This window comes from Talpa occidentalis, unplaced genomic scaffold (genome assembly GCF_014898055.3).
Source record: "Talpa occidentalis isolate TD23 unplaced genomic scaffold, MPIMG_talOcc4v2.1 talOcc4.15, whole genome shotgun sequence".
In the NCBI taxonomy this organism is placed as follows: domain Eukaryota; kingdom Metazoa; phylum Chordata; class Mammalia; order Eulipotyphla; family Talpidae; genus Talpa; species Talpa occidentalis.
In genome coordinates this window covers 31,888,021-31,905,219 of record NW_023601543.1, presented here as the reverse complement: position 1 = coordinate 31,905,219, position 17,199 = coordinate 31,888,021, and the positions used below count along the sequence as shown (strand labels likewise).

At 42.8% G+C, this 17,199-nt stretch overlaps 1 protein-coding gene across 3 annotated transcripts; it reads left to right on the top strand.

The window, feature by feature from the left end:
• The first annotated feature begins 2,088 nt into the window (after positions 1-2,088).
• Positions 2,089-4,537, top strand: TCEAL9 (transcription elongation factor A like 9). Of its 3 annotated transcripts, none has more exons than XM_037512961.2 (3): positions 2,089-2,232; positions 3,090-3,164; positions 3,646-4,537. In XM_037512961.2, the coding sequence occupies exon 3, from the start codon at positions 3,719-3,721 to the stop codon at positions 4,052-4,054; it is 336 nt and encodes a 111-aa protein (XP_037368858.1). In that variant the 5' UTR covers positions 2,089-2,232; positions 3,090-3,164; positions 3,646-3,718; the 3' UTR covers positions 4,055-4,537. The 3 variants fall into 3 exon arrangements, with proteins under 3 accessions (XP_037368858.1, XP_037368857.1, XP_037368859.1); XM_037512960.2 differs by having other exon boundaries at positions 3,643-4,537; XM_037512962.2 differs by having other exon boundaries at positions 3,090-3,168; positions 3,643-4,537.
• Positions 4,538-17,199: the final 12,662 nt, after the last annotated feature.

Below are 17,199 nucleotides of genomic sequence, written 5' to 3'. Positions count from 1 at the left end.
GGAGAGAGAGAATCTCGTCCATCCCATTCAAAGCAGGGCAATGAGAACTGGCATCCCCTGCCTCCTCTCACACAGAATCTAGGAAAGATATATATATATATATATAGATAGATAGATAGATAGATAGATAGATAGATAGATAGATAGATAGAAATATATATCCATTTCTTTGTTGTTTAATTTGCCAGTTGTTCACGTCTATATAACTTTGGGGGTATATTTTTACACCTTTATAGGTGCACACGTTTCACTCACCCTCCACCAAACCTCCCAATGCTCTATCCACTTCCTTCCTCATCCCCTCTCACACACCCCCATTAAATTGCACACATTTATGTGTGGATTATATATTATTTATGTATATAAATAGTGGCAACAGTGAATGAAGTCTGGGTTATCGTAAAAATATATATTTCATTGTTCTGTGTATGTAATACAGGTAAACCTCAGGTAATTCAGGTAAAACTTGAAAATTATAGATATGAAACTTTTTTAAAAATCCAGATTCCCATAAACTTCTAAGTACTTAAGTGCTTACTTTTATATGATTCCTCATCCCTCCCCATAACATTACAACTTACATTATTATGCTATGAAGTAGGGATCCAAAAGTTTCAAAGGTGAATTTGGCTAGTTGGGATTTTTGCCTTTAGAAGTCAGCCTGGGTTTTGGATGCAGCCCCACTGCCCTGACACGTCCAATCAAGAATAATAACTGAGAAGACTGGTCTAAAAGAGACAGATGGGGCCCTCCCTGGTGGCACCAGGGGTTGAGTCTCAGCACTATGAAGCTATAGGCAGCCACTGCAGCAGGAGTTTCATCCCCACCAGGGAGCTGACCCACATGGCACAACAGACCTCTCCTGTCTCACCGGCTGCTCACCCCCTGGTCCCCTCAGCAGTGTATTTCAGTCAATCTGCCTCTTCTGCTCCCCACTCTGTCTCTGATGAATCCTCTCCCCCCACACACACCTCTGGCCTACAACCCCTTGTGCATAAATAAAATAAATCTTTAACAAAAAAAAAATAAAAGACAGATGGATTTGGGTTCACAGTCTCTAGTAAGTGCCTAATTACTATATGTTGAATGAATAAATGGATGAACTGTATATTCGAGATGCCAAATAAGTAGATTTGCATTGATAGATAGATTTTATACATATTCTCTCTATATGCAATTTTTATTGGCAAATTTGTGGCTTTTACCCAAGTCTGACTGAGGTTGAAAGGTAACCAAAAACTGTGGAAGATAGATATTGCACTTTCTATGAGCCAAGTGCATTCAGCCAAGTGTCATTTAGAACTCCCAACAGTCAGTTCTATGAGTGGGATGTTATGCTCTTCTTTCAGATGAGGGAACTAGGGCTCATAAGGTGTACCTCACAACTGATGGCTCTGTAGGCTGCACAGACTCCTGGCAACGACCACTGCTTAGTCTCTGGAGTTAAACATTACCTTTTTGCTTTCATTTTGAACTCTTTTCCTCCCATGAAATCCCAATGTGATTATAATAATATCCTGCACTTTTCAAGCACTTACCATATGCTAGGCACTATTCTCAGCACTGTCCATGTATTAACTCATTTAACTAAAAGTTTTGGCTTTGCCTTTTCCAACAATCAAAAAAATGTTACTTTAGAAAAAGAATATAAAAGTATCAAGAATAAAGTAAAAAACTGCATTCGAAAATCTCACTACTGTCTCGGGCTCTTTTTTTTTTTCCACAACCTGGTGCCAAACCAACTCTCTAGGACAGTCCATGACGAGATTGCAGATGAAATGGAGGCTGAGGGAGGGACGACGTGTAGAGGAGTTCATAATTGTGGGAATGGAAGGCAGGAAGACAATTCTGGAAAGAAGTAGAAAAGTTCAGTAGCTCCAGAGAAAGATGCAGCCCCTCCCTAGTAATCAGAGGAAGGCAAATCTAATTTTCCGCTCTGGGACAGGCAACAACAAAAAAGACTGACAGGGGCAAAAGTATAAGGCGGGAGGGGAAGGGGCCGAGGGAGAGGGGGGCAGAGGGCGGGTCCACTTCTGCCGCGCTTTTGGTGGGAGTGGAAATTGGGGACCCGAGCTCACTGGTGACGTCGCCCTCACGTGACCAGGAGTCGACGTGTGCAGAAGTCCTGCTAGTCTGGTCCTTGTTCCCGTCTGGGTACCAGCTTCCTCGAGCGGCGCGGACGGCGCTTCCCCGGCCAGGGTGCGGAGGCGTCAGCTTGCTGGAATTTTGCAGGTTAGTTTCAGAGTAAGTGCTGCCGAGGGACTTCCAGGGTGGGGGTCGCCTAGGGCAGAGAGTTAAGGGAGTCCAGGTCAAAGTCCTTCTCTCCACGTCTCACCTCCAGGTTTTCAGGAAATGACTTTTGGGAACGGGACTGGGGCGAGGGGCGGAGGAGAAGGACGAGGAAACCTGTGATCGTTTAAAAATAATCGTCCCGGGCCTCCCCGGTGGCGCAGTGGTTGAGCGCTGGGTTGCGAAGGTGCCCGCGGCTTCTGCAGCGCCGGTTCGATCCCCGGCTGCTCCCCGGCCCCCGGAGGAGGGTCCTACATGGCGCGCAGACCTCTCCTGCCGCCCGCTGCTCCCCTCAGCAGTGTGCTTCGGTCCTTCTGCCTGCTCTGCTCCCCGCTCTGGCTCTGGTGAATTCTCTCACCCTCCCGCGCTTCTGACTGTACCCAGTGCTTGTATAAACAGAACAAACAAATAAATAAATAAATAACATGCCTCTATTAAAAAAAAAAAAAAAAAAATAATCGTCCGGCCTCCGTCACTTCAGACCGCTCTCCTCCACCCCCGCCTCCCCCACCCCATTTCCCCCACCCCCCACCCCTCCAACCCCGCCTCAGTCTTAAAGATATTTTGCAAATAATCTGCTTTTTCTGCTGCCTGTCTGATGGGAAATTTGGGCTAACTTGCACAGTGGAGAGGAGAGAAGTGGGGTAAACAGAAGGTGGGAAAGTTACCATAACGGAGAACCTTAACGGGGAGAAAGGTACGTGGTGCTGGTCGGTCCACCAAGCCCCGCCCCACCCCCTCACCCCACCCCCACCCCACCCCCACCCCCACCCTCCACTGGCATTTCCGTTTGTCCGCAGGTCTGCAGGGCTGTTGTTCTGAGCTCTAACGCCAGGCTAGAAAAGGCGAGCAAGAAACTGCCCGGACCTGTACAGGTAGGTAAGAGCCTGGCCAGTAAGAAAGACCCTTCGGCTGGAGGTGGGCGAGGGTAGAACAGAGGTGGTGATCCCCACTGGACCTCCCCACCCCCCTTCCTCCATCCCATCCCCTGGGCCTGCTCTGTTCTAGGAGGGTCTAGGCTTGTGTCCCGTTGGAAAGAAGTGTTGCAGAGGGCAGGGAGGCAGGAAGAAGAGCCTTGGAGAGGTTGGCGGGAGGGACGAGAGAGAGAGAGAAAGAGAGAGAGAGAAAGAGAAAGAGAGAAAGAGACACACAGACAGACAGACAGACAGAGAAAGGTGAGGAGGTGGAAAGTGGAGGTAAGAGCAGCCTCAGGAAAGCCCTGATTTGCTCATTGAGTCGGCCGGGACAGCTGATGATAGCTCTGAATTAAAACAAGCAAATGCTGAGACCTCTGTCCAGAGCACTGGACAACTCACCAAGCCTTTGATTTACCATCTTTTTCTTGCTTCCTAGAAGTAACTGCATTCGAGGAGGAATAAGCAGGGGAAGAAAGGAAAGGAGGCCCGGAAGGGAGCCAGGCACACACAAGATGAAACCCTGTCAAAAAATTGAAGGGAAGCCAGAAAATGACAGTGAACCAAAGCTTGAGGAGGAGCCGAAGCCTGAGGAAAAGCCAGAGGAAGAAAAAGAGCCAGAAGAGGAGGAAAAGGAACTAGAAGAGGAAGAAAAAGCAGAAGAAACTTTCAAAGAAAAGCTGATTCAGTCTTTGCAGGAATTTAAAGAAGACATACACAATGGGCATTTAAACAATGAAGATATGTTCAGAGAAGTGAATGAAATAGATGAGATCAGGAGAGTAAGAAACAAACTTATTGTGATGCGCTGGAAGGTTAATCGGAATCACCCTTACCCCTATTTAATGTAGTTTTTAAGAATGCTTTTCCTGATATTAACTTTCCCATATAGCTTTCTTCTGATTTGCATTTTCCTGATAGACCTCTGTCCACCTTTCTGTTTTTTAACTTGTTGCCATTAGCGTAGCTTGTTGATTTCAGCTTAGCTCTTGTTATCTGCTCATTGTTTATCATAGTTTGAACCCATCTACAAGCCTCTGCCTTTTAAGAGGAGAGTTTTACTCATTTGTACAAAAAGAGCTTGTTGAGGGGATATAAAATGAAAAAAGTTACTAGGTAATATGTGAAATCATATTTTTGAAAGGGAAGAGTACATTTGTATATTACATATATGCATAGAAAAACATGAAAGACAAAAAGTACAGGTGGTGGTAAAATTATGGGGGGTTTTTAAAATTCTACTTATTTGTATTTTTCCTTATTCCTAGAATGTACACACATTGTTAAAAATAATAAAAGTTTTATAACCAACAGCACTTTTCAGTTTATTTCTAAAGGCATTGGGGCACTTAATATTTGTTGACAAAATTTTAGAAGCAAATGGGAACGCTAGAGTACCACCAAACCACTTAGCAGGATAAATGTTACATATTTTTCATCTGTAAAATATAGATAATAGTGATCTCTCAGGGATCTTTTGAAGAAAAATAAGATAATGACTGAGCTGTATTTCAGAGTTGTTTTTCCTGTCTGCCCACGCAGGATTCGTACTCACCAAAGATTCTTCCAGCTGCATGGAATAGTAGAGAAAGTAGTTATCTATGCTTAAGAACAAATTCAAGCAGCTCTTAGATGGGTTCCAGCTTTATGTTCCTTTCCTGCTGTGCCTGCCCAGGGGCACCCAAAGCCAGTTTCATGACACCCTGATGAATCCATTCCCCAGGGGCACAGAGGAGGGGCACTCAGGCAGGATGTGTGGAAGGGCTCAGGGGAGTCTGACTTTGGCTTCTCTGCTCCAGCCTGCAGGAGGCCCCAGACCCTCCTAAATGATGGCTGGGCTGTCCTGGACATACATACCTGGAAGACTAGGTATTTCAGAGTACTAGACTTTCCCCCTTTCCCCCTTACCAAGGAGTCTGATGCAACTTTTTAGAAGGAAGAACATAAGACCTCAAAATTTTAAAAAATCAGTCTCTGTCCCAGCCATGACTACTCTGAATGTGATCAGATAACTTGGGGTTAAAGTAGAAGGGTCTGGTGGTGATTGGGAATGACTCCAGCTAGTGCATACATATTTTAAATGGTAATATTTGTGTATTAAAATATATTTTACTTAAGGTACTAAGGCCTGTATCTTATTTTTTAAAAATTTATTTATTTATGCATACAAGAACTGGGGTACAGGCCAGAGGGGTGGGGGGTGAGAGGATTCACCAAACACAGAGTGGGGAGCAGAACAGGCAGATTGACTGAAATACACTGCTGAGGGGAGCAGCGGGTGAGTCAGGAGAGGTCTGCTGTGCCATGTCGGTAGTTCCCTGGCCAGGGATTGAACTCTTGCTGCAGTGGCTGCCAACAGCTTCATAGGTTGCGTCTTAACACCTTGCACCACCAGGGAGGCCCGGCCTGTATCTCTTGTGCCAGTTTTACACTATCTCGATTACCATTGTTTGTTAACAAGTTCTGAAATCAGGAAATATGAGTGCTCCTAGCTTACTCTCTTTTTTTTTTTTTTGTGGGACCCTCGCCTGTGGCTGGGGATCGAACTGGTGCTGCAGAGGCCGCGGGCAGCCTCGCAACCCAGCGCTCAACCGCTGCACCACCAGGGGAGGCCTCTCCTAGCTTATTCTTTAGGGTGATTTTGAAAATCTTTTTCAAAAAAGTATTCAAATTAAGTGAGTTGATTTGAACACATACATAAAATACAGCCAAATAATGATAGTGTAGATGGTACACAGATACGACAGAAATCACCCTAGTGGGAAGCATTGCTTTGGAGTAAGTGATGTAAGAATGATACCTAGAAACATTTGCCAAAATCAGTGCAGTCAGATTTTCCTATACTTCCAGTGGTAGTATGGTACTTAACCAGCTACTCTTTAATGATTACTGGCAGAATACACTAGCATCCTGGGTCAGAGACAAAAGCAGTAGCCAGAGCTTCATGTTGATTGGTATATCAACCCCATGATCCTCAAGTCACACCGTATAACACAGGGCCCCATCCTGGATGCCTGTACATGCTGTGTGTTGAGTTTGGGGATTCACCGCTTCCATAGTAAGCAGAAGCAAGCTTGTTCTGTGTCCAGGGAAAGACAGCTCACTCCTCAAAGTTGCTTGTTGCAAACAACTTTGAGAAATGGCCTGAGCCACCCAGACTTTACATCGTGGGTATGCCCAGCCAAAAAGTGCGGGGATGCTCAGAACTAAAGGAGAACTGCCTCCCTGGTAACAATTTTCTCTGCAATCTATCTTAATGTGAATGGCAAGTCTTTCCTAACATCATAAATTTTGATTTGGGCCTCCCTGGTGGTGCAAGGGGTTAAGTCTCAGCACTATGAAGCTACTGGCAGCCACTGCAGCATGAGTTCGAACCCCAGGCAGGGAGATACCCACATGGCACAGCAGACCTCTCCTGACTCACCTGCTGCTCCCCTCAGCAGTGTGTTTTGTCAGTCTGCCTGTTCTGCTCCCCACTCTGTCTCTGGTGAATCCTCTCCCCCCCCCACATCTCTGGCCTGTACCCCAGCTCTTGTATGCATAAATAAATAAATCTTAAAAAAAAAACAAATTTTGATTTATAATTCCATGTTAAATAAAACAAGTCATGCATTATATTGTAAAGTGTAAACAGGGCATCTGTAACTCTAGTTTTTATTTAAGTACAAAAGATTTTTAACTTTTTGAGGGGTCATTGGTTTATGACACGCTATGCCACACTGCACCCAGCAGCGAGGCTCACACAGTCCTCTACCATGGTTCATTGTGTCCTCTCCCCATTTGCTTTCCACCCTCTCCTCCCGTCCCCCTGGGGGGTTTTACAGACAGACTTCTAGGGTTTGTTATTGGTTTGGTTTGGAGTGAATCCTTATTAATAAGTGAAAGGAACATCAACTTAGGAACTAACGGTAAATAGTCTGGGAACTTTGAAGTTTACAGTAAGGCTTTGCTACCACGCCACACAAAATAAAAGAAGTGGGGGAGCAAAACCAATGGCTTCCAGAAAGAAAAAGAAAAATACCGGATGGTCTCACTCATAGCAGGAATTTAGAAGACCTAAATAAGGGACCAGGAAAAAGACGAACTATAATAAAGTAAAAATCAAAATCAACAAGCAACTATAAACCAGAGACACTCTATGGGGTTGGGGTGGGGGCAGGAGGGAGTAGGGTCAAAATTAGGGGAGTGGGAATTGTATGGGGGCTATAACCAAGATGAAAATGCATACATTGTGCAAAAATGAAAAATGATGTAAAATATATATAAAATAAAATTAAGTTAAAAATTAAAAAAAAAAAAAAACCACTGGCTTCATCAGGACGCCAATGACAGGACTAATCTTATGAAAAATATTTCACTGGAAAAGGACAAAAGGGCGCGTATGTTTGAAAGCAGCCCTGGATCTCACACACATATAATCACCGCTACCTCTGTAAAAAGAAAAGGGAAAAGCCAGGAGAAAAGCTGGTCTGTTCTCTCTACAAGGAAAGTTCAAGGTGTGGTAAGGATTGGGTGCGGGGAGCACATAACGGTACTCAAAAAAGCTATTATTTGATATTCAGAAAACAGCACTTTGCAAGAGTCTCAACAACAGATGCATCAATTGATGGATTGTTTCGTTCATGTAGCTGTTAGCCAGATTATCTGGCCTCCACTAAGACCCTAGAGGAAGGGGTTCAGAGGACCTCCATGTAGATGAACATGTGGGCTTTGGGGGGTGAGTGATGTACCTGGAGAGGGCAAGGGAGCTCAGCATCCTTTCCCCACCTGGCCCTATACCTCTCTTCCAACCCGCTGTCCCTGAATAACATCCCTGTCAATAAATCTGTGATCTAGAGAGCGAATGGATTTTCTGAGTTCTGCATGTCAATTTAGCAAATAATTCAAACCTGATGGACCTTCACATCAGTATTCAGTCAGCACACAGGTGTGTAATTGTGGGCAAAACGTTGAGGGGAGCCATAGGAACCTCTGATTCGTAGCTGGCTGGCTGGAAGCACAGACAATGATCTGCACTTGTAATTGGTGTCTGAAGAGGAGGGAGGCTTTGGGAGACTATCCTTAATCTGTGGAATATGGTGCTATCTCCAGGCAGTGTCAGAATTAACTCAAAATCTCAGACACCCTGCTCAACAAGTTTGTTGGGGTAGGAGAGCCTCCACACACACCCATGTTGCAACTGGGTCCAAGAACCCTTTTCAATCTGGAATGTCAAAAATAAGAACAAACTAAATAGGGGGGGATACAGCACAACATATTGTCATGCTATTAATGCTGAGTCTCAGATTCCTGATGGGAAGTTTAACCCCTGACTCAGGAACTGGGGTGGGGACCTAAAGGAGGAGAAAGGGAGGAGGGAACAGAGGTGTGTGTGTGTGTGTGTGTGTGTGTGTGTGTGTGTGTGTGTGTGTGTGTGAGAGAGAGAGAGAGAGAGAGAGAGAGAGAGAGAGAGAGAGAGAGAGAGAGAGAGAGAAACTCTAGGTCAGAGACAGATAAAAACCTATACTACCAATACATAAAAATAATCACTTTTGAGGCCTCCCTGGTGGCCTAAGGGTTAAATCTCAGCACTCTCACTGCTACAGCCTGAGTTCAATCCCCAGCCAGGGAGCTACCCACATGGTGCAGCAGACCTCTCCTGTCTTACCCCCTGCTCCCCTCAGCAGTGTATTTCAGTAGATCTGCCTGTTCTGCTTCCCACTCTATCTCTGGTAAATCCTCTCACCCCCTGCATCTCTGGTCTACACCCCAGCTCTTCTATGCATGAATAAGTAAATTTTTTTAAAAATCATCAGTTTTACTAGACCTTAAAAATAATTTCTTGTTTATTCTCTTACCTACCTAATTTACTGTAGAACATTTGGAAAATCATAAATCAGAACATAGCCTACCACCCATCACCACAAGAGCCAAAAGCAATTATAAACAAAACTTTAGTATATTTTCTTTGATTTTGTATGCAATATGCATAAACCTAATCAATCAATAAATAATAGCATTAGCCAAGGAAGTCATGGAGTCACCAGATCCCCAAAATGGCTCTATTTCTAGTTCTGCAACTTTCTCTCCTAGTTTTTCTCAGTTTCCCAATTTGTAACATGCTCTGTGAAATAAAATAATACATGCTCTGTGAAAGCTTAGAAAGCTTAATGATCTTATATTTCCTAATTGATAAATCCAAATGAAGGGCACAGAAAATATGGCCATAAAATTCAATGCTTGATAAGCCTGCTAATCCAATCTCCTGGCCTCAGAGTTTATTTTGTTCCAAACGTTTCTGATGATTGCACATCAGTATTCTATCAGTACACAAATGGATAATAGTGTACAAATACATTAGACTTTTTCCTATTAAAAATTAATTTCTTAGACATTCTTAAGGTAGGAAAACTATGGGTAGAATATATTTGTCAAAATTCCATTTTGGGTCCTAATCAAAAGTTATTTTGTACTTAATCATAGTTGTACTTAAGTGTCACTAATATATGAGCTGCCTTTTATAGTTGGAGGGTAAGAAAAGGAAAGCTATATGGAGGTTCCTCAAAAGCTTAAAAATGGATCTGCCATATGATCCAGCAATTCCACTCTTAGGAATTTACCCAAAGGACACAAAACACTAATTCGAAAGAAAACCTGCACTCCCGTGTTTATTGCAGCACTGCTAAAAATAGCCAAAATAAGGAAACAAAATAAATGCCCCAAATTAGATGAGTAAATCAAGAAGATGTGGTACACACACACAAAGGAATACTAATAAACGATTAGAAAATTTAAACTCATGCCATTTGCAGCAGCATGGATGGGGCTGGAAGGGAACATGCTAAGTAAAGAAAAAGTAAATAAAAAAGGGAATGCTAAGCAAAATAGGCTAGAAGGAGAAAGATAAATACCAAATAGTGTTACTTACATGTGGAATATGGGAAAACCAAGCAAAGGATCAGACAAAGACAAACATTAAAATCAACCCTTAAAAGCTGACCATGGATCTAACGCATCCGGAGGGGAGGGGAGAACACAGTGGACTATGGTGGAGGAATACGGGTGCTTTGGTGGAGAGAGAGCTACAGTGTCCACATCTGAGAGAAGAAATTCTATACTGTCAAAAATTGATAAGGATGTAAAATAGTGGTCCTTCATTAAATAACTGATTTTTTTAAAATGCAAACAACAAAAAAGGATTTTCAAGAAGCACATACCAGTAAAGTGTGGTGCTTTTAAAATATGACTGCAGGGACTCCCTGGTGATGCATGGGGTTAAGTTGCAGCACTATGAAGCTATCAGGAGCCACTGCAGCATGAGTTCGATCCCCACCAAGGGAGCTGACCCACATGGCATGGCAGACCTTTCCTGTCTTGCCTGCTGCTCTCCTCAGCAGTGTATTTCAGTCAATACACCTGTTCTGTTCCCCATTATGTCTCTGGTGAATCCTTTCACCACCACCCCCACACCTCTGGCCTACACCCAGTTCTTGTATGCATAAATACATAAAATAAATCTTAAAAAATAAATAAAATATGACTGCAAATTATTTGTTACCCCTCCCGTTAAGAGTTAGTCCTTCCCCTGGAATCATGGAGGACTTTTGACTGTTTCAATCCAGAGTGCAGTAGAACTGATCTTATGTGACTCTCAAGAGTAGGTTATCAAAGGCATATAGCTCCCAGCTTGTTTATAGGGCCATTTGCTTTAAAGCCTTGAGACAGCCATGTTGGATAGCTACTTGAGGAACATTGGTTGATAGTCCCACGTGAGCTATCCTTCAGTCATCTCAGCCTCAGCTGTTCTGTTTGAGTCATGCACAGACTTTCAAAGTTACATTTTGGTAAGCCAGTCTAGTGAAAGCCCTAGGCATCCTGCAACACAGAAGAGCAGCCCCCATTATGTGCTCTCTGAATTCCTGACTCATAGACTCTATGGGCATAAATTTCAATCATAGTTTATACCAGTGATTTGGGGGTGGTGTGTTTCCGATCAAGAACTGCAAGAATAATGTGTCACACTGCAGGTATGAAGTCAATAGTCATGAAGTCAACATGTTACCTAGCCAGACAAACAGAGTTTGGTAAATGTGATAAAATAAATGCAGAGTTTTTAAGTGAGTGAGTGGCTCCTAGGGGGAGGGGGACTTATATAACCTTTCGTATTTCTGAATATCTCCTGAAAAAAAGAAGATTGGACAATTTGGGCCATGAATTGCCTCATGACAATAAATGGCAAGAGGTAAACTGAGCTGCCCTATTCTGACTGCCCAGTTCAACCTGACTCCTGCTCAGTCAGCTTTACCCACATATGTTACCTGTGGGCATGTGGGTTGTAATCCCTGAAATAACAGGGCTTTTTGGGTGCTATAACCTTGCTGGAACCTTGTTAGGTGCTAAAACTCTTGAATTTCTCCTGACTCTTTGCCTTCTACCAGAAAATGAAAAGTGATTTTAAAAAATTCTTGTGAGAATTTCCAGCAGAGCTCAGTCTAAATGCTAGGCATTCAGGGATATCTTAAGGATACTTAAGCTTGTTAACAGGGAAAATATGCTTAGTGTATAAGGCACATTTGGTTTCAAATGATGCCATCTTCAAAGCGTGAATTAAAAAATAGTGGTTTTTCTGGCTATAGGTAAAAAATATATTTTGAATGACTCAAAAATATTTACCACAGATGATTCTTTTTTTTTAAAGATTTATTTATTTATGCATACAAGAGCTGGGGTGTAGGCCAGAGGTGCTGGGGGATGAGAGGATTCACCAGAGACAGAGTGGGGAGCAGAACAGGCACATGGACTGAAATACACTGCTGAGGGGAGCAGCAGGGGAGACAGGAGAGGTCTGCTGCACCGTGTGGGTAGCTCCCTGGCTGGGGATCAAACTTGTGCTGCATGTAGCTTCATAGTGCTGAGACTTCTTAACTCCTTGTGCCACCAGGGAGGCCCCCATAGATGATTCTTACATGACATTTCTGTAACATAAAGAATCCAAATTCTTCTATGAACCCATTACTATAATATTAAAATATGATACAACTTTCAAGATAACATCTTGATAAAATGTACACCAGTTTCAATTTTCAATGACTTGTGTTAGAGTGCATATTTGCCTACATACTCACCAACACTGGGCATTACCAATCTTCTAAATCTTTGCTTTTTTTCTATTAAATTTTTAGATTTCTTTGATTTTTAATGAGAATATTTTATACTCTTGTTACTCTCTTGCTTAAAATCTTCCAGTAGGGTCTCCCTGGTGGCGCAGGGGTTAAAGTTTCAGCACTATCAAGCTATTGTCAGCAACTGCTGCATAAGTTCTACCCCCAGCTGGCCAGGGAGCTGACCCACATGGTGCAGCAGGCCTCTCCTGTCTCGCCCCTCTTCTCCCCTCAGCAGTGTATTTCAGTAAATCTGCCTGTTCTGCTCCCCACTCTGACTCTGGTGAATCCTCTCGTCCCTTGTACCTCTCGCCTAAGCCCCAGTTCTTCTACTCAAAAATAAAAATAAATCTTTTTTTAAAATCCTCCAATGTTTCCTATCACATTTAAAATCAGATTATTAAAGATTCTCCTACATCTAAGATCTGTTCGATTAGTCCTAGCTTTGCTCATTATGCTGTAATGGTCACATCAGCACAAAGGGGCTACTTTGTGCTCAAAGGGGCTAAATTATTTCCCTCAGCTGGTCCTTTACACTTGCTAACCCTTCTGCCTGAAATTCTCCGCCCCTAGCACTTAGTATGGATTTTCTTTCTCTTCATCCAGGTTGTCATACAGAAGTCATTTCTTTAGAGGCTTGGGTTGCTTAATCTAAAGTGCCACATGTACCCTTGGCTTCTGTCACTCTGTCACCCTCTATCCCATCACTCTGCTGTATTTTTTTCTTAAGCCTTATAACTATCTGAAATCATTTTAGTCATTAGATTACTTTTGTTTGTTTCCTGCTTGTACCCACTATAATAGAATGTCTTCAAGGACAGAGATCCTGACTATGCTTGTTTCCGGCTGTTGTCCTAGTGCCTAAACCAGTGGGTGGCACATGGTAGATGCTCAACTGTTATTTGCTAACATAATTGATATTCTCTTTTATTACATTTTTGAAAAGTGATTTTATGTAAACAATTATAGTATCTTTTTTTTTTTTATAGAGGCATGTTTTATTTATTTATTTGTTTGTTTGCTTGTTTGTTTTGTTTATACATGCACTGGGTACAGTCAGAAGCGTGGGAGGGTGAGAGAATTCACCAGAGCCAGAGCAGGGAGCAGAGCAGGCAGAAGGACCGAGGTACACTGCTGAGGGGAGCAGCGGGCGGCACGAGAGGTCTGCGCACCATGTGGGACCCTCCTCCGGTGGCCGGGGAGCAGCCGGGGATTGAACCGGCGCTGCAGAGGCTGCGGGCAGCTTCGCAACCCAGCGCTCAACTGCTGCGCCACCGGGGAGGCCCTATAGTATCGTTTTTGAGGGACACAATTCAACCCATATCACATATGGTTCAAATATTTTTTCTCCAGCTTGTTCTTTAGTTTTAAATTTGTGTGATAAATCAGTTTCCCTTTGTTGCATTGGGTATTAGCAATGGAATGTACATGGGACTAGCAATAGTAAGGCCAGGTAAAGTGGTCTCATGAATGTTTATGCATGAGTTTCCTCATACTCCTCTAAGTTCATCCCAGTCCATTGAAATGGAGGAATGTTGCTAGACTGGGCTTGAAACTGGAAGGTCAAGGAGTTCTCTTGGCCTATACATAGTCCAGCTCGGTTAATCAGATTAGGAGACTACAGAACAGATTTTTTTTTTCCACCAGAGTCCAAAACAACAGGAAAGAGTGGTCATGGGCTTTTGGTGTCACCAGATATCATCTTCAGCCTCTGGAAAAAAAATCCCTCAGCTGTCCAATCTGAGGTGTTGAATATTTGTTGCTTTCACATTGAGACATCTTAGCTTCATAGATGTTTTATTATTTCAGACTAGCTCTCTTGAATGAAATACATTCTCTCTCAAACATCCCAAACTCTTACAGTGACAACCTAAAAATCTCATCGGTTCTATTTTCCAAAGGTCTTGCATCAAAGTTATAGTGGTCATAGCTTTACAGGGTAGCTGGAGTAAGTGTAAATATCTAGTTTCAGTTTGTTAATAGGTGCTTACATTTAGAGAAAAAGCATCACAATAAAAGTGCAGTAATGAAGCCTCAGGGAGACACACAGAAAACCATACTGGATAAAAACACAGATACACCCACAGAGCCTACCAAGTCTCAGACTACTTCCTCCCAAGCCTATGACTCACCCAGGAGAGTGTAATGAAATGAAAACAGGACAATGAGTACAGTCCAACCAGGCATATCTCCAACCAAATACTTATAAGCTATATCATGGCAGCACGAAAAAAAAAGATCGTGGCAAAAATGAGCTTCCTCTGAAGAGATAATCACCCATTATCTCCAGTTTGATTGAGGGATAACTAGTTGAAGTAAAATTACAAGATAGTTTTTATTTTTCCAATAGCTGCTTCAACAACGTTCTTTCTATCATCCCTGCCCGTGATACACATACTGTCTACTGGACAGTGGATTTTAACTACATCTCAATTCTGTTCCTTAGCGCAGGAGACACTTTTGCTTATTAAAATAGTCTCAAGCTCTCCCTGGTGGCACAGGGGTTAAATTCTCAGTGCTATCAAGTTAGCCACTGCGGCCTGAGTTGAATCCCTGGCCACGGAGCTAACCCACATATGGCACAGCAGACCTCTCCTGTCTTGCCCGCTGCTCCTCTTAGCAGAGTATTTCAGTCACTCTGCCTATTCACTCTGTCTCTGGTGAATCCTCTCATCTCTCGCACCTCTGGCCTACACCCCAGTTCTTCCATGCAAAAATAAATAAATAAAAATAAATCTTAAAAAGCAAATAAATAAAATAACCTCAGGCTGTTAAAGATTTTGTCCTATGTATTCTAAAATATCAATCTCTTTTTTCAGTCTTTCTTATCACTCCAGAAGAAAGACTGTTCTGTCTCTCTACCTATCATCTCTCTATATAAAAGGATATAGATCTATAAATAAGAGAAAGAGAGAGAAAATTATGAAGTCTTGGCTCACACATTTATGGAAGCTGGGATACTCCACAGGGGACTGCCTGCAAGCTGGAGACACAGAAAAGTCAGAGGTGTTGTTCGAGGGCCTGAGAGTCTCAGAGTCAATGGTGTAGAAGCCATTTGATTTAGAAATCCTGAGAACTAAGAAAGCCAAGGACAGATCTATGTCTCAGTTTAAGCAAAATGGCAGAGACCAAATTTAAGCTTCCTCTGCCTTTTTGTTCTATTTGGGCCTTCAATAGATTGGATGAACCCCACCCAACTGGAGGAGGGTCATCTGCTTTACTCAGTTAATCAATTCAAATGCTCAGCTCTTCCAAGAAACACTTTCACAGACATACCCAGAAATATCAATAATGTTTAACAAGATGAGTGGGTAAGCCATGGCCCAGTCAAGTCAGCTCATAAAATTAACCATCACTCGCTCCTTCCCTGTGTTTACTCACATGGTTTGAGAGTTTGGAGGAGGGGGATAAGATGACAATTCTTTACCTGACTACTTAGCGTAAGGTTACTATCCCTTTGTGATTAATCAACACTGAGACTCAAGTTTGATTTTGTAGACCAGGTAGCACACACACCCAAGCAGCTCCTTTGGCAGCACCTTGGAAGACTGGGCTATCTCTTGCCTGTGACTCCTCGATGATGACCGTCACATGGTCTTTGATTCAAAAGTCTCTTTGCCCTGTTCTGTAACAGTTTTTGCTAAGCCTGTATTTCAATAACTTTCCTTTCTCCAGCAGAGTCTATAGGCAAAGTAGGATTTCTTTTTCATGTCTCTCCAGAACTGGGAACTTTGTTAGGGAGTCAATCTTACTCCCATCTCCACACCATATCATCTCCCCATAATGTCCTTTCCAGGCTCCTATAGCATCAAGGTAGCTCAAAATCTCAGCAGTAAAGTATATATCCAGCTGAGGAATGAGAAGTAAACCGTACACTGTGGATTTTCCTAAACTTTATGTACAGTTCTTTTGGGATCCTACTCCTGTGGCTTTGGGGAAGGGAACCAATTAAGTGTTATCATCTACCACCATTACAGGAGATAAGGAGAGGGGATAGGTTCTTTTCACAAGCACATCACTTTTGCCAATGTTAATCCAGTGTCCTCTTTCCCAGCACTACATTATCCTTCTACTACTTCAGGGTAAAAGCCATCAAATCAGTTCACCTTTGTCTGTCCTTCCAGGGCACATGTGAGTCCCAAACTAAGACTTATGTCTTTCAAACTAAGCCTTGGGAAAAAAGAATATTTTAAAAGATATTTTATTTATTTATTTTTGTGCAGAAGAACTGGGGTGTAGGCCAGAGGTGTGGGGGGTGAGGTGGGTGAGAGGATTCACCAGAGACAGAGTGGGGAGCAGAACAGGCAGATGAACTGAAATACACTGCTGAGGGGAGCAGCGGGCAAGACAGGAGAGGTCTGCTGTGCAAGGTTAGCAACTTGGCCAGGGATTGAACTCATGCTGTAGAGATGATAGTCCAGAGAATTAACCCCTAGGCCACCAGGGAGGTCCAGCCTTGGAAAAATTTTAAATTTTGTTCTCAACAGGTTATTATCTCTCTGACTGCTCAGAAAACTTCAAGGACAAGAAAAAACCTCAATCACCACCTCAAAACATTTTAGTTAAGATAACATCATTTCCAGGACAATTTCCAACTACCTTTAAAGCATACTTCATTACAACCAGTCTCCTGTATAGCATAACATCCCATCTGGGAAAATATAAAAATGTATGCTTTCAAGCTCAGAACATTTGGTGGTTTCAAATAAAAGATTATACAAGATGGGTCAAAAAGACGACAAAGCATTCAGACACTGAGTGAAACAAAAATCGACTTGATATTCCATGGTTATGTCACAACGGTTTCTCTACTTCCAGGAGATTCTTTCTAGGGAAATTTCTAATTTTTATAAAAG